This window comes from Staurois parvus, unplaced genomic scaffold, assembly GCF_062004578.1.
Source record: "Staurois parvus isolate SC_StPar_1 unplaced genomic scaffold, SC_StPar_1.0 ptg000263l, whole genome shotgun sequence".
NCBI classification, from domain to species: domain Eukaryota; kingdom Metazoa; phylum Chordata; class Amphibia; order Anura; family Ranidae; genus Staurois; species Staurois parvus.
In genome coordinates this window covers 4,089,765-4,113,162 of record NW_028318059.1, presented here as the reverse complement: position 1 = coordinate 4,113,162, position 23,398 = coordinate 4,089,765, and the positions used below count along the sequence as shown (strand labels likewise).

At 43.9% G+C, this 23,398-nt stretch overlaps 1 protein-coding gene across 1 annotated transcript in view; it reads right to left on the bottom strand.

Annotated features, from left to right (window-relative positions):
* PLEKHH3 (pleckstrin homology, MyTH4 and FERM domain containing H3) overlaps window positions 1-23,398 on the bottom strand; it is a 361,278-nt gene that overhangs the window by 183,148 nt on the left and 154,732 nt on the right. The window contains exon 3 of the mRNA XM_089681295.1: window positions 7,536-7,624. Within this exon, the coding sequence (XP_089537421.1) occupies window positions 7,536-7,624 (89 nt within the window). The remainder of the gene's footprint in view (window positions 1-7,535; window positions 7,625-23,398) is intronic.

Genomic DNA, 23,398 nt, shown 5'->3' with positions numbered 1-23,398 from the left:
GGTTCGAGCTGGAGGATAGAAAGACAGATCTGGAGGGGAGATTCTTGTTTTTAAAAGGTAAACTACAAGGAATCAAGTGTACATTAGCCAATATATGTTGTCCTAATAAGAAGCCGGAGATGTTTTTGCAGGGTGTGTTGAAAAAACTGATGGACTTTAAAAAAGGCCGTTTGATAGTAGCGGGAGATTTCAATTTCTGTATGGACCCACAAAAGGATGCAACCTCTTTTGTGCAGAGGGAGGGGGGGTAGGTCCTTGAGAGTTTTGAAAAAGGTGATCCATGAGTACCAACTAGTGGACATCTGGAGAATTATGCATATGAATGATAGAGACTATACCTTCTTCTCAAATGCACATGAGATATACTCGAGATTGGATTATATATTAATAGATCACCAACTTATTGAATTTCTGGTTAAAGTAGAAATAGAAGCAAGGACACTCTCGGACCACGCACCTGTTATAATGAAAATGGGATGAGGAAGGCGGTGGACAGGAGGTTTAGGATGGAAGTTAAATGAGGCACTTCTCCTGGATAAGGATACTGCTCAGAAGATTGGGGAAGAGATTAAGCTATATTTTAAGGAGAACGAGACAGGAAGTGTCGATAGCTACAGTGTGGGAGAGCCATAAGGTATATATAAGAGGAATCTTGATTGTGATTGGAGCAAAAAAGAAAAAAAAAAAAAAAAGGCGAAAATTAGTGGGCTTCTAAAAGAAATACTTGACCTGGAACAGATATAGTATAAGAATAAAATAACAACAGAAACAAGACAGAAGGTAATAATTAAGAAAGAAGAACAAGAGACTTTGATGGAAGAGGAGAAGAGTATATAATAAAGTATTAAGTGAGAGACATAGATGGGGAGATAGACCAGGAAAATATTTAATGAGAGCCCTGAGTAAAAAGAAAAACAGGAATTATATAGATAAAATAAAAAGCCCCAAGGGGGAGTTGGTCCATTCAACTAAAGAGATTATTAAAGTGTTTACAGAGTACTATAGAAAGTTGTATAACATCAGTTCCCAAGTTTCTTTAAAAGACATTGAAGAGGTGAACATTGAAAAAAGGAAGACATATTTAAAAAATGCGGGCCTACCGAAATTAAGCGAAGCACAATTGAACTCCTTGGATGCAGAAATTACCCAGGAAGAAATAAAAGCAGCACTAAAAAGTACAGGGGCGGGGAAAAGTCCAGGACCAGACGGTTACACCGTGAAGTATTATAAAAAATATAGTGAATTATTATTACCTAAGTTGAAGAAATATATGAATGCCTTGGGAGGTGGGATGGAGGTGAGGAGAGAATCTTTACAGGTCCAAGTAGTACTTATCCACAAGGAAGGAAAAGATGTGTCAGGAATGGACTTGCCAGTAATGGTGGGACTCACCTGCCTTGTGGGCTGCAGTACCAGGGCTGGCCAGCGGGTGCTCTCAGCAATCAGAGACTCAACCCTGCAGTCAGCCAAAACACCTGAGGCTGATCGCAGGTGTATTTAAGGGATGGCCAGACCTGCAGTCTGTGCCTTGGTGTGTGTTTTTCTATGGGCCCCTGTATCTTGTTACCTGCATTCCTGTTCCTGTTCCTGTCTGATTCGTTGCCGACCCTGCCTGATCCGGACCTCTGCTGACTTCTCCTGTTTGATCCCTGGCTTGTGACCCCGACCATTCTCTGCCTGACCCCCTGTACCTACCTGCCCGTTAGTTGCTGTACCCGGCTCGTGACCTGACTACTCTCTGCCTGCTCCTCCTGTTCCTACCTGCCCGATTGTTATTGACCCAGCCTGCCTGACGACGCTTGCATTGTATGTATTGTTATCTGTGGGTGGTTTGGTTCGTTTGCACTGTGTTATGTTTTAGTATTGCACTGCGTTTATGTATTGTTAGTATTAATAAATTATATTGTTTATAACATATCTGAAGCCTGCGTTTCCCTGCGTCAGTTCACATACCTCTGGTCATACCCTGGAGCCCTGACATTACACCAAGGCCAATCCTGACCAGAAGTGGCTGCACAGGGAAGCCATCTTGGCTTGTTGCTGGGAAGGATGGATCTTGATGAGGTTGTGTATTTGTCGCTGCTGGTTTTTGATGACAGAGAATATGCTTATCAGACTCTGAGGGAGTATACCCGGGATCAACTGCTAGAATGTATACGGATCGCTCATGTTCTAGTAGATCAGGGCACAGAGTTCTCTGAGGTGCAACCTTTAATTCAGGTTTGTGTAGAGTTGGCTTCATCTGGTACCCCTGAAAGCAGGAATGACTTTTTGCCACCATTTAGTGCAGACCAGGTAGAGTCCCTGGTATGGTTATTAGAGGATGATGTGGATTGCTTCTTGGAGCATTATGCTGCATGTTCACCCTGTATTAAGGGATTGTATAAACGCAGTGCAGTCTTTGACCAGACAGGCTTTGTGTAAGCTGAGCTTTGTTCAACCCATACTGCAGACATAGTCAGACTTGTTGCACCCAGCCTCAGTCAGCTTACAACGTCATTCCTCCGCTCAAGGCACTCTTCCTACGTCCCCGACAGCACCCCCGGCGACGGCCCAGTATACTCTGCTAACTACCACATATCAGTCCTCTGCTCCCACTCGCTGCACCTATCCTTTCTTTAACCCTGTAAAGAAGTCCTCTGTAACAACTGCTCCCTCCTCTGTTCCATCTTCCAGCTCTTCTCTGTCCTCAGCTGCTCCATTCGTTTGCAGACCTGCGTTTACTTGCAGTGCTCCAGTAGTTAAAACCAGAAAAAAGCGAAAATTCTTTCCAACCAGTACCATCCTGCCAGTATCCAAACCGGTGAGCCTGCCGTCTGAGAACCTGCCTTCCGTGGTTCAGCCTGGTGCCTCGGCACTTCAGCCTGATGTCTGTACCCAGCCTGACGATCCAATGCCTGATGACCCGGTGCCCGCTGTCGATCCAGACGATCCGGTACCTGATGACCCAGTGCCTGCTGTCATGCCTGGTGACCCGATGCCCGCTGTCGAGCCAGATAATCCAATGCCTGATGACCCAGTGCCCGCTGTCATGCCTGGTGACCCGATGCCCGCTGTCGATCCAGACGATCCAATGCCTGATGACCCAGTGCCCGCTGTCATGCCTAATGACCTGATGCCTGCTGTCGAGCCAGACGATCCAACGCCAGATGACCCAGTGCCCGCTGTCGATCCAGACGATCCAATGTCTGATGACCCAGTGCCCGCTGTCATGCCTGGTGACCCGATGCCCACTGTCGAGCCAGACGATCCAGCGCCAGATGACCCGATGCCCGCTGTCGAGCCAGACGATCCAATGCCCGATGACCCAGTGCCCGCTGTCATGCCTGGTGACCCGATGCCCGCTGTCGAGCCAGACGATCCAATGACTGATGAACCGGTGCCCGCTGTCGATCCAGACTATCCGGTACCTGATGACCCAGTGCCTGCTGTCATGCCTGGTGACCCGATGCCCGCTGTCGAGCCAGACGATCCAATGCCAGGTGACCCAGTGCCCGCTGTCGATCCAGACGATCCGGTACCTGATGACCCGGTGCCTGCTGTCATGCCTGGTGACCCGATGCCCGCTGTCGAGCCAGACGATCCAATGCCAGATGACCCGGTGCCCGCTGTCATGCCTGGTGACCCGATGCCCTCTGTCATGCCTGGTGACCCGATGTCCGCTGTTGAGCCAGACGATCCAATGCCTGATGACCCGGTGCCCGCTGTCGAGCCAGACGATCCAATTCCTGATGACCCAGTGCCCGCTGTCATGCCTGGTGACCCGATGCCCACTGTCGAGCCAGACGATTCAGCGCCAGATGACCCAGTGCCTGCTGTCGAGTCAGACGATCCGGTACCTGATGACCCGGTGCCCGCTGTCGTGCCAATTGACTCAGAGCCCACTGTCGTGCCTGGTGATTCGGTGCCCACTGCCTTGCCAGATGACGCGGCGCCCGCTGTCGAGCCAAATGACCTGATGCCTGGTGACCCGATGCCTGCTGTCGAGCCAGATGATCCAATGTCTGACCCAGTGCCCGCGGTCATGCCAGTTGACTCGGAGCCCACTGTCGTGCCTGGTGACTCGGTGCCCACTACCTTGCCAGATGACGCGGTGCCCACTGGCGAGCCAAATGACCTGATGCCTGGTGACCCGATGCCCGCTGTCGAGCCAGACGATCCAATGTCTGACCCAGTGCCCGCGGTCATGCCAGTTGACTCAGAACCCACTGTCCTTCCTGGTGACTCAGTGCCCGCTGCCTTGCCAGATGACGCGGTGCCCGCTGGCGAGCCAAATGACCTGATGCCTGGTGACCCGATGCCCGCTGTCATGCCTGATGACCCGGTGCCCGCCGCCCCTCCTGGGGGCCCGGCGCCCGCCGCTCCACCCGGGGGCCCGGCGCCCGCCGCTCTGCCCGGGCGCCCGCCGCTCCGCCCGGGGGCCCGCCGCTCCGCCCGGGGGCCCGCCGCTCCGCCCGGGGGCCCGGTGCCTGCCGCCCCTCCTGAGGGTCCGCCGCTCCGCCTGGGGGCCCTGCGCCTGCCGCCCCGCCTGGGGGCCCTGCGCCTGCCGCCCCGCCTGGGGGCCCTGCGCCTCTGCCCGGAGCCCAGCCCGATGTGCCTCTGCCCGGAGCCCAGCCCGATGTGCCAGTCTTTGATATCCCGCCAGTTACCAGACCCGGGCGGTGGAACATTTTGCCCAGCTAGGACTGTTTGGAGCGTCCTGAGGCCGCTCCTTGAGGGCGGTGTACTGTCAGGAATGGACTTGCCAGTAATGGTGGGACTCACCTGCCTTGTGGGCTGCAGTACCAGGGCTGGCCAGCGGGTGCTCTCAGCAATCAGAGACTCAACCCTGCAGTCAGCCAAAACACCTGAGGCTGATCGCAGGTGTATTTAAGGAATGGCCAGACCTGCAGTCTGTGCCTTGGTGTGTGTTTTTGTATGGGCCCCTGTATCTTGTTACCTGCATTCCTGTTCCTATCTGATTCGTTGCCGACCCTGCCTGATCCAGACCTCTGCTGACTTCTCCTGTTTGATCCCTGGCTTGTGACCCCAACCATTCTCTGCCTGACCCCCTGTACCTACCTGCCCCTTAGTTGCTGTACCCGGCTCACTGACCTGACTACTCTCTGCCTGCTCCTTCTGTTCCTACCTGCCCGATTGTTATTGACCCGGCCTGCCTGACGCTTGCATTGTATGTATTGTTATCTGTGGGTGGTTTGGTTTGTTTGCACTGTGTTATGTTTTAGTATTGCACTGCGTTTATGTATTGTTAGTATTAATAAATTATATTGTTTATAACATATCTGAAGCCTGCGTTTCCCTGCGTCAGTTCACATACCTCTGGTCAAACCCTGGAGCCCTGACATGATGCTTCTCAGTGCTCTAGCTATCGACCAATTTCATTACTGAACACTGATACTAAGCTGTACGCAAAGGTTTTAGCAAATAGGTTGAAAGATCTAATGCCTGAATGGATACATGGGGACCAGGTGGGCTTTGTCCCAGGGAGGGAGGGTAGAGATAACGGGTTGAGAACTCTGATGCTTATTCAGAAAAGCAGAAAAGGAAAAGCTCCGGTGGTAGTGCTATCAATCGATGCCGAGAAGGCATTTGATAGAGTTGACTGGGGCTTTATGATGGATACTCTGGAAGTCCTGGGGATCGGAGTGAGAATGCGAGAGTGGGTAGGAAAATTATATAGGGAGCCTACCGCAATTTTTATGGTAAATGGGGAGAAGTCGGAACCCATTGGGATGTCAAATGGAACAAGACAGGGCTGCCCATTGTCCCCTTTGTTGTACGATCTGTCATTGGAACCCCTGTTGTCAATAATAAGGTAGCACAAGTCTTTACACTTTAAATGTTTTAAGGGTATGGGATAATTTGCACAAAAATATGAAGTGGGACTTCAATTCTATATTAATGCCACTAGGAAACACTGAGTTTTTCCCTCCAGGCAGAGAAGAGATAACAGGGAAATGGTTTAAAAAGGAAGATGGTCAATTGAGAGATATATTGGTGGAGGGGGAATTGAGACCACTTAAAGACTTGGAAGAGAAAAAGGGAGAGATCTTCATTAGGATAGATGAGTGGAGATATCATCAATTAAAATGTCTCCCAAAACCCTTGAGATTAAAAAAGGATTGGAATTTCTTTGAAAGGATGTTGGAATCACGAGGGGATGGGAAGCAGGGTATTGCCAAAGTATATAGAATACTCACTGAATTAGACATGAACACAAAGCTAATTTATATAACAAAATGGGAAAGATATGGGGGTGGTTTTAGATGAGGATAAACAGAAAAAGATATATAGATTGACTCACGAGAATGTAAGTATGAGAGAGGTGGAAATAAATTATAAGTGTTTGACAAGGTGGCACATCACACCGAATGTTGAGCACAGGATGAGTGTGGAGAATTCAAAGTGGTGTTGGAGGGGGTGTGGAGGGATTGGCACAGTGTTTCACATATGGTGGGAATGTCCGAAAATTCAAGCTTTCTGGAAGTCAATAGTTAAATTGATTGAGATAATAACTGGGAATGACATAGGGTTGGACCCAACGATTTGTCTCTTACATAATATTGAGCTATCGGTAAATAAATATAAAGAATCAGGTATATGGTACTATCTAAATGCTGCAAAAGGCTTGATACCCAAGTTTTGGTGGAAAACAGAGGTGCAGAAGGAGGAAGATGAGGTAATAAAGTGAATCAGATTAGTAGGATGGAAAAACTTTATCTTTATATGCAGGAAGACAAGATGGGGCTATACTATGCGAAATGGGAAAAATGTGAAAAATCTGGATTGAAAGTGAAATATAGGAAGTTATAACTTAGGATGATAGATAATGTCCTCTTGCTTTAATAGAAAAGAGTGGGTGAGAATGCAGAGGGGAAGGAGGGGGGTGGGGTTAGGGAAATGGTGGGGAGGAGGGAGGGTTGGGGGAGGAAATAGTTTTTAGAGAGGGAAATGTAGAATTGTCTTGGATATTTAAGTGTATTTTTGATGGAAATTTGTAATAACATGAAAAATCAATAAATATTTAAATAAAAAAAAAACAGTTTTTGAATGCATATAATTGATTGATGGTTAAAAAGATAGACTTGCTCTCTTATTTTAAATTCTGTGTCCCCAAGGAGGAAATTTTACTTCCTGTTCACCCATCACCTGGACAAGGAAGTAAGGGAATATCCCTTATGAGGTCACAGACAATCCTGACCGAGATTCTAACTCTTCTCCATCTCACCAAGAAAAGGTTTTAAATTGCTACCTGTGTCCCTGTTAGAAGAAGACTGGATGGACTTTTGTCTTTTTTCAACCAGACTAACTATGTAAGACAAGAAGTAACAAGAAATCCAATTGGGAATACAGACAGCAGTATTAACCTTACAGAACTTGTAGCTCTTCCACACTCTAGTGTCAAGTCAAGTTTTGGCTGGGCTTGAGCTTTAATAGTGCTTTCCATTTATTGGTTATACACAAAGAATATATATCCCATGTCAGATACATTTTACATTTAGATTGCAGTTATAGTGGAGTATTACTGTATATACCTTTGACAATGGCATCCTGATCGTCCTTGCATATAACCTTGTTGCTTGGCGTTATCAAACTGTGTTTTTCATCCGAGGCATGTAACTGCCTGAAAAAGTCAGGACAATAAACCACATTCGTTACACAGAATATATCATAACAGGCTTTTGGACTTCCTACACAATTACTCTCCTCTCACACCATAAATCTTTACACTGTATCAAGGAGTGTGAAATAGTTAAAGGTCAAAATTATTTTAACCACTAGACCTCCGGAGGGTTTTACCCTCTTCATGACCAGGGCATTTTTTTGCTATTCAGCGCATACTTTAACTGGCAATTGCTTGGTTATGCAACACTGTACCCAGATGAAATTTCTATAATTTTTTCACACAGAGCTTTCTTCTGGTGATATTTAATCACCGCTGCGTTTTTATTTTTTGCTATATAAATTAAAGCATACAGAAAAGTTTGGAAAAAAAACTCACATTTTTCTTAGTTTCTATTATAACATTTTGCAAATAAATAATCTTTCATCATATATTTAGGCCAAAATGTATTCTGCTACACCTCTTTGGTAAAAGATAACCCACATTAGTGTATATTATTTAGTCTTTGTGAAAGTTATAAAGTCAACACACTATGGTATATACAGTATATTTGAAAACTGATCAATCCTGTTGCACTGACGTAAAAAATCATATCTGGAGGCCCTAAACTGCCAGGACACGGTATTTACCCCCCCCCCCCCCCACAAAATGACCCATTTTTGCAAAGTAGACAGACCAAGGTGCTTAGTAAGAGACATGGCGAGTTGTTTGGTCACATTTTTTTTGCAAAATTAAGAGATTAAATAAAAAAAAAAAATGTTTAAATTCTTTTTTACATACTATCACCAGTGCTGTACAGCATCATCATACAACTGGTGTGGCGGTGATCAGGGATAGTGGCTGGTGACAATATGAAAAATAAAAAGTAAATTATTTTTATTCAATTCCCTTTTTAACATCTTTGTTTTTTTACAATTTTTTTGTTCACACTTTCATTAGAGTAGTTATGTGTCACTACACTGACACTGTACTACTCTGGGGGGTTATCAGGGAATTTTTTTTACACTGTGATAACTAACTGATAACTGTAACACCTATTGTCTGAACTCTTATGTATGGGCTTCCATTCTGTTGACATGCTGTGAGTGCCTACAGCAAATCACATGGTACAAGGTTCTGTGATTGGCCCAGGTACCATGTGATAGCTTTGGGCCAATCACAGCATCACAACCAGCAGCACAGCCAGCAAAGTGCGCATGTGCCAGGCACCTGATTCTGATGATTTGGAGGGGTGTCCCAACACTTTTGGCAATATAGTGTATGTAACATATTGTGTGGGTGGGCGCTGCTTCATCTTGTGCTCCATGCAGTGAGGTCAGATGAACTGTCTGCGTGGTCTCTTTAAATCACCAAATGGTAATAGAACATATACAATATACCAGCCATAAAAAGTGAATCAAAAGATACCTGTCACAAAGGAAACACAGAGACGGTGTTAATTGACCTGTCCAAAAATGGCAGAAATGCTGGCCCTCAATATCTTCAGCCACTTACATTATCCACTTATGGACCACCCACCCGTAATGTACTGCAGATGAGTGGCTGCTCTAGGCCTACTTCAGGGTTTTCACGTGCTTGTACATGTCCCCCTCCGCTCACCCCCCTGCCATTTGCTGCAGGAGCAGTTCATCAGTGGGTAACCGGCCAATGATTCTTGCCTGGGACCCTACTGATCTCCTGCAGCAAATGAAGAAGCAGTCCTGTGCCTGTATTTGTAACTACAGGCACAGTATCTAGCTGGTTCTGCTCTTCCTGGACACTTTTTTGGACCAGGAAGATTAGAGAAAAACCACACTGAGTACAATCAGCATATTTAAACACACTCCTTAACCTTTTGACCACCACTGTCACTCAGCCAGTGCCATTAGTACAGTGTCCATTATTTACAGTGTACTATTATTATTTTTCACTAATAAATGTACAGCTGCCACAAGCAACATCAGATAGCATCAGAGTCAGTTAGCGCCCCTCCCAGCCAGGGTCAGCTAGCGTTCGATTGTCTGCACATTATCACACACATGCTATAGGTTGCTGATTATTATTACACAGTATTTATAAAGCGCTAACAGTTCACTCAGTGCTGTACATTACAAAGTTGGACAGAACATGCGACAGTAGAGTAACAATACAATGCGACACACGAGGGGTTCGAGGGCCCTGCTCTTTCGAGCTTACAATCTAGGAGATCACTGCCATTGCTAGTATAGTGTATGTAGAGATCAATATATTGATTACAAACAGAAATATACTACTATACTGTACCCCCTTAACAGAGTGTCCCCAAAAATGCAGTATTAGCAGGACCAGCTCCGTTCACTGCCAGAACTTGTGTTTAGCCCCTCTGCCCCCCAACAGGTGCATTGTCAGTAGATCACTGTAAGAAACCAGTACAGAAAATAGAAGAAAAGATGTTGCCAGTATCGGCAAGAAAGGTGAGGGCATCTCCAAGTTCCGTTAGTCCACTGATAGATATCTTATATGTGGATCCCACGTCTTGCCAAATTTTGTGGTGTTGTTTTGGTGGGTACAGGTAAGTTTGTTTTTAACCATAATCCAGTTTAATTTGTGTTTGACATCCTGATGCGGTATCACTCGCTGCTTCCAGTAATTTGCAATAGTTATTCTGGCTGCCAAAGTCATCTAGAAAAAAAACATTTAGATTTCTTTGGGGACTCAGGAGGTAGTTTCTGAAATAATGCTAGTTCAGGAGATCTGGAGATGTTTACACCAATCACTGAGAGTATGACGCTGAAGATTCTGATCCAGCATTGGGATACTTTAGGGAATTGCCACCAAATATGGTACATGGCCCTAAGTTGGCCACAGTGCCTAAAACAAGCTAGAGAGGCTGTTGGATGCATTTTTGCTATTCTTGTGGGTACCAGGTACCATTTTAATAGTGTTTTGTGGTTGGATTTTATGAAGATTGTGTTAATAGATATTTTAAACAGGTCATTAGCAATTTTCTGCCATTCGGTTAATTCAAATGAGATGTTCATCTTTTTCCCAAAGTCGTATAGGAAAGTTTGCAATTCGGGTGTGTCAGTGAGGCATATAAAGTAAATATAGGTCCTTTCAACAGGTCTCTGGGCTGACAGGATAATTCAAAAGATGTAAATGTCAGGAGTCAACACAAAAGAAGCGAGAGCACAGCCACTATAGTGTAGTTAGTTTTACTGAAATGTAGATATAAAAACATATGCCAGGGCCAGTGGGCAGCACAGGAGATGGGGAAGATACACATTTAAGGCCAGCCAGGGGTAGCTCCCTTTCCCTTTTTTTGAAGGGTAGAGGCAGTTTGGATAGATATGCTGGCAGTCTCTAGTGAGTGTGGATTTCTCCATGGTCTGTGTGTCTTTTTAACTATGTTTGGTATACAACCTTGGACTATGTGTAGTCTCCACTCTATTTCTGCATGAGCTTAGCCAGCCTCATTTTCTCTTTTTCCTCTTTTGTCTGCTTATTGTTTCAGGTCAGTGTTGAAGCCTGGTGGCTGTCCTTATGTGATTGGCTAGCAAGTAGAAAGAATGGTATATTCAGCTGTATGGTGGAAGTTTGGTTTAGCCATTTGAGCCTGTAGCTGTTGATGTATTTTTCCAAACTTCTAAAGACATTAGGTGAGGATGCTTTGGATAAGGAAAGGCATAAACATGTATAATGAAGACCGGCACAACTTATATGATTTGTGCTTCTCTGTGTTTTACATTATTATCTTTCTAATCATCACTAGGAACATCCTGAGGAGGGCTTATGACCATCGCTTTATACAATTAAGCACTGCTTACTAAAGTCCAACCCTTTGATATATACAGTACCTGCAGTCGATACTGGGTGACTGTTCTGTTATGATATGTACACCCTTTATCTGTGCTTGCTCCCTGGCCCTTTACATGTTAGTCCCCCCATGGGTCGCCCTTCGAAACTTGGGGAGATTCCTTTTGGCCCCCTTTTTTTCCCAACCTCCAACTGTTGGCTACTTGTTACGATTATTAAATCATTTTATGTCAATACTCTTACCTTATCTCTGCTGCATTTTATGACTGTGTTTCTATTGTTATAGTGGTTCATCTAAAGCGTGGATCCTAAGGAAGCAAATGCAGAGAAACGCATTGATCCTATACGCTTATTGTGCATCTTACTGCTATATGAATGTAACCACATTCTGATGTCATCTTCAAAGACCATTTGGTTTTAAATTGTGACTTCATTTTTTTAATGATGAACCAATAAAATTATATTTTGTATAACTGTTGTTTCATATGATAATACAGATTTGGTGGCTGATACATACAAAGTTCCATTTTCACTGAAGATAGAACAGGACCACCCGGTTTGATCGCAACTGTACTCTCCGGTTTTCTATTTTAGATAAAAACATATGCACTCACATTCAGGTGATTTTAAATGCTTATAACCAACATAGTCCTCCTGCTGCCTGGGTGGACGGCTATCAAGTCCCTGGGAGTCATGGAGGCAGTGCAGGCTCGCGAGCCTGAAGCTGATTCTACAAGCTGTTGCTCCTCACTAAAGCTCTATCACTGACAAGCAAAATGTGCAGCCTGCACAGTGCATGCACATGACTACAGACTAAATCGGGGATGTGCACAGACCAAAGGCCTGTAGGTAACTGCAGTAAGGAGGAGATGTTGACAGCCGTTGCCATGACGAGTTTCAGAGGCATGGTTCCTCCTTTATCAAGTCAAACCAGCTTTTCCTGCTTTCTATTTAAAAGCAAGGGCTACTGCATATGTAACCCTTTCCAACCCCAAATAGCTTCTAATCCTATGAATGAATACCTTACTAACAGCACAGAATGGCTGTCAGGAATCAAGGAATGACCAGAAAGGTGTGGACTGACACAGGGAAACGCAGGTTTCAGGTATAGTATAATACAGGTTATTATTAGCCACCCAGATATATATATATATAAACGCACAGTGAGCAAACTAACCTTCCACTAATCTTAGGAGGTGCAGGAACACAGGCGTAGTCAGGGCTGGAGAGGTGGAATGGTCAGGCCGGCCGTAGGGTTCTGTAACGACTGCCTGGTGGTACCTCTAGCGGTCCTCAGGGCAGGATTCCCCAGGGCGCGGAGTCTAAGTCCCAGTCTGCTATTCACCAGGGCCCCTGATGGTGGGGATGGACTTGGAGCAGACAGGAACCAGGTCGCGGCCCCTGAGTACACCTGCTAGTGATAGAGGGATCCGCCAGAGGTATGTGCAGGTACGGCTGGATCCGTGCAGGATGGATGGATGGCAGAGTAGTGAGCGTGGTCAGACGGGCCAAGTCAGCAACGTGCGGGCAGCAAGGTATCAAAGGAGCAGGCAGAGAATGGTCAAGGTCACAAGCCGGGTTCAGTAACTCACGGACAGCGCAGTACAGAGGATCAGGCAGAAGGATGGTCAGGGATGAGCCAGTAGTCAGAACAGGAGACGGTCAACAGGAATCAGGATCAGGCAGGGTCGGCAACAAGGTATCTTCTCACAGGAACTAGGAACAGGATACAGGGGCTCATGGGAAAACATACACCAAGGCCCAGAGCACAGGCCTGGTCATGCCTTATATACACCTTTTTGTAATCAGCCCCAGGTTTGGCTGATTGTGAGCTTCTGGCTGCTAAGAGCACCCGCTGGTCAGCTCTGGTACTGCAGCCCACACGGCAGGAGAGTCCCACCACCAGTGCTGAGAGCACCCGCTGGTCAGCTCTGGTACTGCAGCCCACACGGCAGGAGAGTCCCACCACCAGTGCTGAATCCATTCCTGACAATGGCTTTACAAGCATAACCCTCCCTCCAAAATCAAAGTTGACACAAATGTTATTTACTATGAATTGGGGTAGACTAACATTTAGGTCAATCATCCCACATGGAAGAAAAATATATTTGAAATATAGTTTAAAAATAATCTTCCCAAATATATTGACATATATTTGAAATACCGTATTTTTCGCTCCATAAGACGCACCTGACCATAAGACGCACCTAGGTTTTAGAGGTGAAAAACAAGAAAAAAAAAATATTCTGAACCAATGGACTGCAGACACAGTACTGGGGATGACCAGAGACTGCGGACACAGTACAGGAGATGACCAGAGACTGCAGACACAGTACAGGAGATGACCAGAGACTGCGGACACAGTGCATGAGATGACCAGAGACTGCGGACACAGTGCATGAGATGACCAGAGACTGCAAACACAGTGCAGGAGATGACCAGAGACTGCGGACACAGTGCATGAGATGACCAGAGACTGCGGACACAGTGCAGGGGATGACCAGAGACTGCGGACACAGTGCAGGGGATGACCAGAGACTGCGGACACAGTGCAGGGGATGACCAGAGACTGCGGACACAGTGCAGGGGATGACCAGAGACTGCGGACACAGTGCAGGGGATGACCAGAGACTGCGGACACAGTGCAGGGGATGACCAGAGACTGCGGACACAGTGCAGGGGATGACCAGAGACTGCGGACACAGTGCAGGGGATGACCAGAGACTGCGGACACAGTGCAGGGGATGACCAGAGACTGCGGACACAGTGCAGGAGATGACCAGAGACTGCGGACACAGTGCAGGGGATGACCAGAAACTGCGGACAGTGCAGGGAATGACCAGAGACTGCGGACAGAGCAGGGAATGACCAGGGACTGCAGACAGTGCAGGGAATGCAGAGACTGCAGACAGTGCAGGGAATGACCAGAGACTGCAGACAGTACAGGAGATGACCAGAGACTGCAGACAGTGCAGGGAATGACCAGAGACTGCAGACAGTGAAGGGAATGACCAGAGACTGCTGACCTTTGGGGAGGGAGGGGGAGCGGGTACCTGAATTTGACAGGTACCCGCTCCCACTTCTGCGGAGTTGTCCTTCCCTCTTCTTCCCGCGCTGGCTTCTGTGACAGCCGGGTGCCCACTGCGCATGTGCGAGAAGCGCTGCGCTTTGTGAATGGCCCGGCGCCTTCTGGGACCTTTCATGTGTCCCAAAAGACACCGGATCATTCACAAAGCGCAGCACATGCGCAGTGGGCACCCGGCTGTCACAGAAGCCAGAGCGGGAAGACTGTGCAGCGCTGGAGCGAGGAACAGGTAAGGCCCTGCAGGAGACAACAGCTGAGCGGCCGGCCCGGTATTCTGACATGGTGGCCGCAAAAATACCGGACTGGCCGCTTTATATTTGCTCCATAAGACGCATTGACATTTTCCTCCCTTTTTTGGGGGGAAAAAAGTGCGTCTTATGGAGCGAAAAATACGGTACTACAATTTTGGCCGTATTCAAAATATATATATATACAAACACACACACACACACATGCATGCATACACACTTCATGTTGAAATGCATTTTTTTATATATTACAAAATATATGAAAAATAAATTCTTTTAAATATATTCTTCAGATTTTTTTAACATATAAAAAAGTAATTTTAACATATATTTTTACATATATTTGTAAATGCATTCCAAAAATGTAGATTAAATGTATTTTTAAAGACATACAGTATATTTGAAAATGTATTTTTAAAAATATTTTTCATATATTTTGTAATAAAAATGCATTTCAACAATCAGTATATATACATATATATATATATATATATATATATATATATACATATACATACACATACACACACACACACACACACACACACACACAGGTGAAACTCGAAAAATTAGAATATCGTGCAAAAGTTCATTTATTTCAGTAATGCAACTTAAAAGGTAAAAATCTAATATATGAGATAGACTCATTACATGGGCTAAAGAAAAACAGACCTGGTCTGTTGCTCAGTGGTCCAAAGTCCTCTTTTCTGATGAGAGCAACTTTTGCATCTCATTTGGAAACCAAGGACCCAGAGTATGGAGGAATAATGGAGAGGTACACACTGCAAGATGCTTGAAGTCCAGTGTGAAGTTTCCACAGTCTGTGTTGATTTGGGGAGCCATGTCATCTGCTAGTGTTGGTCCACTGTGCTTCAATAAGTCCAGGGTCAACGCAGCCGTCTACCAGGAGATTTTGGAGCACTTCATGCTTCCTTCCGCAGACAAGCTTTATGGGGATGCTCACTTAATTTTCCAGCAGGATTTGGCACCTGCCCACACTGCCAAAAGCACCAAAACCTGGTTCAATGACCGTGGGATTACTGTGCTTGATTGGCCAGCAAATTCACCTGACCTGAACCCATATGGGGCATTGCCAAGAGAAAGATGAGAGACATGAGAGCGAACAATGCAGAAGAGCTGAAGGCCGCTATTGAAGCATCCTGGTCTTCCATAACACCTCAGCAGTGCCACAGGCTGATAGCTTCCATGCCACGCTGCATTGAGGCAGTAATTGCTGCAAAAGGGGTCCAAACCAAGTACTGAGTACATATGCAAGCTTATATTTTTCAGAGGTCCGATATTGTTCTATGTACAATCCTTGTTTTATTGATTGCATGTAATATTCTAATTTTCTGAGATTGTGGATTTAGGGTTTTCATGAGCTGTAAGCCATAATCATCACAATTATGACAAATCACCAAATCACAGCTTGAACTATCTTGCTTTGCATGTAATGAGTCTATCTCATATATTAGTTTCACCTTTTAAGTTGCATTACTGAAATAAATGAACTTTTGCATGGTATTCTAATTTTTTGAGTTTCACCTCTATATTTGGAATACGGCCAAAACTGTAGTATTTCAAATATATGTCAATATATTTGGGAAGAATATTTTAAAAATACATTTAAAATATATTTTTCTTCCATGTGGGATGTTATATAAATTTAAAGCGGGGCCTGAGAGATTTTAGAACTGTTGTAGCAGATTCAACAGGTTAGCTAGGGTTGTATGAAGAGCCGAAATATATATGAGAACATCTTCAGTGAACACAACACACATGTACTCTTGCTGGCCACAGGGGATACCTTGTATGTCAAGATGAGAACATACAGCAATTGTAAGAGGTTTGATAGCTAATGCAAAGATTAATGTGGATGGGGGCAGCCCTGTCGGGTGCCTTCTCCAATGGAGAAAAAGGAAGATTTATAACCTTTAAGTGAAACCTGTGTTAAAGGGGAGCAGTAAAAGGCTTTTAATATAGTTAGAAATGAGTACTGAACCCAATATCTTCTATAACCCCAAGCAGTCCCAAGAAAGACCATCGGAGGCCTTGTTTTAGGTCCAATGATAGTAGCATGATCTTTCTAGAGACTGGAGAGTCCCATCGGGTCTAAATCACTGAAATCAAAGCTAGAGATCTATGTATTTGATCAAGCGTTTGACAACCACAAATGAAACTTGACTGATCTTTACATACAGGTGAAACTCGAAAAATTAGAATACCGTGCAAAAGTTCATTTATTTCAGTAATGCAACTTAAAAGATGAAACTAATATATGAGATAGACTCATTACATGCAAAGCAAGATAGTTCAAGCCGTGATTTGTCATAATTGTGATGATTATGGCTTACAGCTCATGAAAACCCCAAATCCACAATCTCAGAAAATTAGGGTCAACGCAGCTGTCTACCAGGAGATTTTAGAGCACTTCTTGCTTCCTTCCGCAGACGAGCTTTTTGGGGATGCTCACTTCATTTTCCAGCAGACTTGGCATCTGCCCACACTGCCAAAAGCACCAAAACCTGGTTCAATGACCGTGGGATTACTGTGCTTGGTTGTCCAGCAAACTCGCCTGACCTGAACCCCATAGAGAATCTATGGGGCATTGCCAAGAGAAAGATGAGAGACATGAGACCGAACAATGCAGAAGAGCTGAAGGCCGCTATTGAAGCATCCTGGTCTTCCATAACACCTCAGCAGTGCCACAGGCTGATAGCTTCTAAGGCACGCCATGTACTGAGTACATAAGCATGCTTATACTTTTCAGAGGTTGATATTGTTCTATGTACAATCCTTGTTTTATTGATTGCATGTAATATTCAAATTTTCTGAGGTTGTGGATTTGGGGTTTTCATGAGCTGTAAGCCATAATCATTACAGTTATGACAAATCACGGCTTGAAACTATCTTGCTTTGCACGTAATGAGTCTGTCTCATATATTACTTTCACCTTTTAAGTTGCATTACTGAAATAAATGAACTTTTGCACGATATTCTAATTTTTCGAGTTTCACCTGTATATAGTGTTCTCGGAAAGTAGTGAGCCGTTTGGCAAGGGTTTTAAGTAAGGATCTTCGGGTCCATGCCTTATTTTCATCTCTCATATGAATAAAGAGGTAAAAAGCTCAGATGTTTTAAAAAAAAAAAATATATATATATATATATATATATATATACACACACACACACACCCACTAGTACATTGTAGTATACACACACCGCCGAATAATTGTTCCCCATATTGCATTGCATGTTTGCTTTTTATCTTGCTTTTTATGTTATCCTTTGCTGCCAAAGTCTGTGCTATCCTGTCTCTTCACTTCTATACTGTAGTAAACTTTTGCCTACTCTCCTCTATCCTTGATGGTAATTTCGTGCATGCACATTAGCAATAACCTAAGGGCGACATTTACAGCTCCTGTGATGTGTCCAGTCACATGGGGTGTTTTAGGATCTAAACCATGGGTCAGAAATCTTGCAATAGCGCCGAGCAAGACCTGAGTCTTATAGCCAGAGATTTCCAGATCGGGGTTCTTCCTGGCGTATTGCACGATGACTTTTTTGGTTTGAAAGACATGTGGTTTTACTATGATGTCTCTTGGAGGTCCCTCAGGTTTAGGAGTGACAAGGGCCCTGTGAATTCTATCAATCTCCAGGTGAAGGTCATCACTATCCGTTATAGATTTTTTCATGAGAGCTTGCATTATTGATGTGATGTAATTTAATTTTCTGGTAGTCCTCTGATGCGAAAATTGTAACGTCTGCATCCGTTTTCAAGGTCCTCGATTTTTGCATAGCCATCCTCTAGCTGAGAAATCAGTTTGGTGATTTGGTTAGAATCTTGTGTTACTCTATGGACTGTTTCATCCACAGCTGCTATCTTTAACCGCCTCCCGCCCGCCATATAAGGTAATGACGGGAGCAAGGTGGTTCTCTTGTTCTGGGACACACACACACACACACCTTAATCCTGTGCTCCTACGCCCTCCAGGGACCAATTTTAACATTGCCTTTTATATAAACGCGACTATGCCGATTCGACATTTACTAAAAGTAATTTTCTTTTTTGAAGTCGCTTTTCAGCTTACCACGGCAAGGTCTTAATTGTGTCAATGAGGTGAAATTTGATGTCTATCATCGATTGCTTCACCTTATTCTTAGTAAATCAACCCCATAGTGCCTACTATTGTCTATGAAGACGCTCTGCAATTCTGCTCTCACTATTCAGTTGTTGAGGACTTTATTTTACTATATTTTTATTTAACACAGTTGGAGTCACTGCAGCATATGAACTATTTTCCTCACTTCTTTTATTTTATTTTATGCTTTTTGCACATGTGTGTATAGTGGTGGTCTATATGAATTTGATTTAGTTATTTATGATAATGGTTTACCTTATTTAATTATTGAACTATATTTTATGTTTCATGAATTTATAATTGGATTTTCTTTTTTTCACTATAGCGCTGCATTTTATCTATTTATATATTGTTATATTTGGGGTAACAGAACTGTTTTTGCTGGCTGCTTTTTTATTATTCCATCCCAAGCGCGGTGTTCACTTTTTATTTTCTAATTTCTTCTGCATGGCACTAGGCATAGCAATAAGTTTTTTTATTAAACATTAAGGCCCTATTCACACTAGTTTGATTTTTTTTCAGCATCTGCCACCATGCATCAATACACGGCAATGGAAATAACATTATTCTCTACAATGCCAATACACTAAAGGCTCTTCTGCTGGTGTTGTATGGGGCATTTTTGGCCCCATAGACTGCAATGGGAATTCTTGAAAAGTGCTTGTGCATGTGTTTTGGGCAGGGTTTGATTTGGTTTATAACCGGTCTTTTCCTCCTCCTCCAAAAAAAAAAGGCATGAAGCATGAAAATGCATGCAAAATGTGCATAAAAATGCACCAAAAAATGCATGATTATACAGCAGCACTAGTGTAAACCTAGGCTAACAAACACTGTTAGGCTTGATTCACATGTGCAGCTGGCAGTAAAACCAGGCAGTTAAGCCACAGTTATACTACCCCTCTGACCACTTGCCTGAACACTAACATACAGCTGCTCATGGCCACAGCAAAACGTAAACAGCATGTCACTTTGGTGGGCGTTGCTGCAATCAAATGCAATTCTACGAAGCCACACCGCAACCACATGCAATGCATGCTACTATGGCACATAACACGGCTACATCAGTTAAATCAGCCAGTGAGGACATATCACCTATGACATTGCACCCTCTCACTGCCAGTGAAACACCTCTGAAAAGCAATCTGAGTGTGAATCGCTTTTAAGAAGAGCAGTAGTCCTTGCTGTACATGTGAACAAGTAGATAGGCTGAAATAACACTTAAAATGTATATAAGTAACTATAGATTTTGGCTTTGACAAAAAGACAGGAGTAGTGGGAAGGGCACCAAACAAGATGTAGCCAACTAAAATCAGACTATAGGATTGTGCCTCCAAAAGTCCCCATAGTCTCTACCATGGGAAATCTTTGCCTAGCAGCTCCAAGGATGATGCAAGGGTGGGAGGAAATGATTGGACATGCCAGTGTACTGGGGATTTTTTTAACTGTCCTAAAAAAGAGAGGAAAACCACAAAAGCTGTGAGCCTGTGCCAATTCCTGCACTCAGACAACCATACGAAGGGCACAGGAGATGAGGAGGTGATACAGACTTTAGTGTGATGAGGTGAAGGTGGGGGGATGAATCATGGGGAAGGAAAGAATGATCTGCATATTGACTCAGAAGAGTGTGTGCAGAAGTACAGTAGGTATCGGTAAAAATAAAGTAGTACAGAGAGCAAGAAAGTGAATGAGATATGTGTAGAAAACAGATGAGAGGGTGTGAATATCAGAGAAAAGGAGAAAGGGTGTGAAAACAAGAAATATGAGCAGTTACAATTATGGGGAGGAAGATGACTGAGACAGGTTCATTTCAATGCATTATGTGTCTCCTTTACCTTTGTCAGCTACATTCAAATATTAGGTTGAATATATAGTTATTGAGACATAAGAATTTGGGTACAGAAAAATAAATAGGAGGAGGGGAACAGGAGATGAGAAAACAGAAAGTATCTTTCATCAAGTAAAACACAGCTGCTGTTATACATAGGCATGAGTAACAGTAATAACAATACAAAATCAAGAGAACGGTTGCAGCAAATAACTTTCAACTATTAGAGAAGACAAGTATATCCTCTGCACCATGGGTAGAGGCAGAGAATACAACTGTGAAATTCAAATGATAAGATACTTGAAGAAGAGAAAAGAGGGGGAAAAAGAAGAAAAAAAAGGAGGAGGTAAGGGGGACAATGGTGGACATGAGGACTCGTAGGCGGAAGGGTAAGGGGTAGTAGCACCGATGAACAAAAAAATCTACTAAATGAAAGGGGTTGTGAGTTAGGTCAAAATAAAAAAGTGAGAACAGAAGAAAAAAAAAGGAGGAGGGTGAAGGGGGACAATGGTGGACACGAGGACTCCTAGGCAGAAGGGTAAGGGGTAGAAACATCAATGAACAAAAAAATCTCCTAAATGAAAGGGGCAGCAAGTTAGGTCGAAATGAAAAAGTGAGAACAGGGTGGACTGGGGAGTAACCTATAAAGGTATGACATTCAGTTCAGGCCTTTTGAGTGGATTGTGGAGATTTTCGAGGAAGAGTAGTGTAACCATATAAACCATAATTTATTATATTTTTCCCAATTGTCTATTACCCTAGCCTTCATTTCCTCCATCAGCATGATATCATTTATCCACCCATAAAGTTAGTGGCAGAGTGGTCATGGTTTTCCAAAATCTGGAGATAAGCTGTCTCGCAGCTGACAGAAAAAATCTCAGCAAGCAGGACTTTTTAAATTTGACAGAACCTGGCAGAATAGACAGTAGAGCTATTTTGGGAGAAAAGGGAAGAGACTTGTCATACATCTCGTTATAATCCTGAAATACCTGAGTCCAAAATGGGTGGATTCGATCACAGTCCCACCAAATATGAAGGTATGTCCCTTTCTCACCGTGACAGCACCAGCAAATTTCAGTAGAGGAGGGAACGATTCTGTGAATGGATACCGGATCCCCATACCACCTAGAGATCAATTTAAAGTTTTTCTCTTGAGCATAGGCAGAAACTGATGATTTGTGGGTAAATAAGAAAGCTGATTTCCAGTCTTCAGGGGAAATCTCAACCTCCAGATCCTCGACCAGAGTCTAGCGTAAGTGGGTAAAACCTGGGGAGTGTGGTTTAGAGTCATTTTATATAGCTGTGACAGTGAGTGACAGAGTGGCTCGGTACGAAGGCAGAGTTTTTCAAAGTCTGTCAAAGCCTGTGAATCTGTTTTGAGTCATATAGAGTCGTCAACCAGTTCAGTAATGCAGAAACTCTGTCGTCAGGTAGCCGAAAGGATCCTAGTGTAGGATGTAAAAAAGAACTTGCTGTGGGCCAAGATAGTCGGTCATAAGAGCCATTGGTCGAGGCTCCTCTGCTCTCTGGCAAGGCCGGATTGTCAAAGGAGTGAGTGGGCTTTGGTCAGTTGATAGGGAGTATGTCCTGACGACGGTACCAAAGTGAAAGTGAGGCTAACATCAAAGGTGAAAGTGAAGACATGGTGGGATATATGGTATTTTAACCCCATAATAACACCCGTAGATCAACCGGGGACATGTCTTGTTCGATGATTGTAGAAGGTTTTACTACGGGGTGTGGGAACCAGTCCAAGATTCGGGAAAGTAAAGCTGATGAGTGATATATCTCAGTCTGGAAGGCCTACTCCTCCATCAGATATAGGATAGCATAAATGTTTATGTTTCAATCTGGATGGAGAATGTTGCCAGATGAATCGTATGGCAAGGGAGAACAGGGTTCGGAAAAAGGCTACTGGGAGTGTAATCGGTATTGTTTGGAATAGATATAATAACTTCAGTAATATATCCATTTTTAACACACTTATTCGTCCAAACCAGAACATTTTTAAATGATGCCAAGATTCTAAGGATCTTCTAATTTTAGTAAGAAAAGGGCTGTAATTAAGGGAATATAAATCCTGGGTGCGCACAGGAGTCCCTGTAGCTTGGTATGTGATAGACTTGGTTTGGGAATTGAAAGAAAAAAATGCTTTTAAGAGTGGAAAGGACAGACTGGGGTAAGGAGATATTCAAAGCTTCAGTTTTGGCAATATTCAATTTTAAAGTTGCTAAATGATCCGAATATATGGAGTTCATGCAATAGAGAAGGAATGCTAATAAGGAGATGAGTCACATAGAGTAGAAAATTGTCAGCATATAAAGACAATTTACAGTGAGAGGAGGGTGTATGGATACCTTTTATGGAATCATTATTGCAAATTGTGTGAGACAAATGTTCCATAACTATTGCAAATAAAAGGGGAGAAAGGGGGCATCCCTGTCTGGTACCATTGGTTATAGAAAACCAGATCAAATTGGTCCCATTCGCTAAAACTGTAGCCAATAGCGAGGAGTAAAGTGACATAATACTGGTGAGCATTTTAGGGTCTATGCCCAATTGAACTAATGAGAAGAGAAGTTGACCCTGTCGAATGCCTTTTCAGCATCACATGTGAGTAAACATGCTGAAATGTTGTGGCGTTGAGTATAACAGATATCCTTCACTTCTCTTCCAGGAACGAAGCCAACCTGGTCTTTG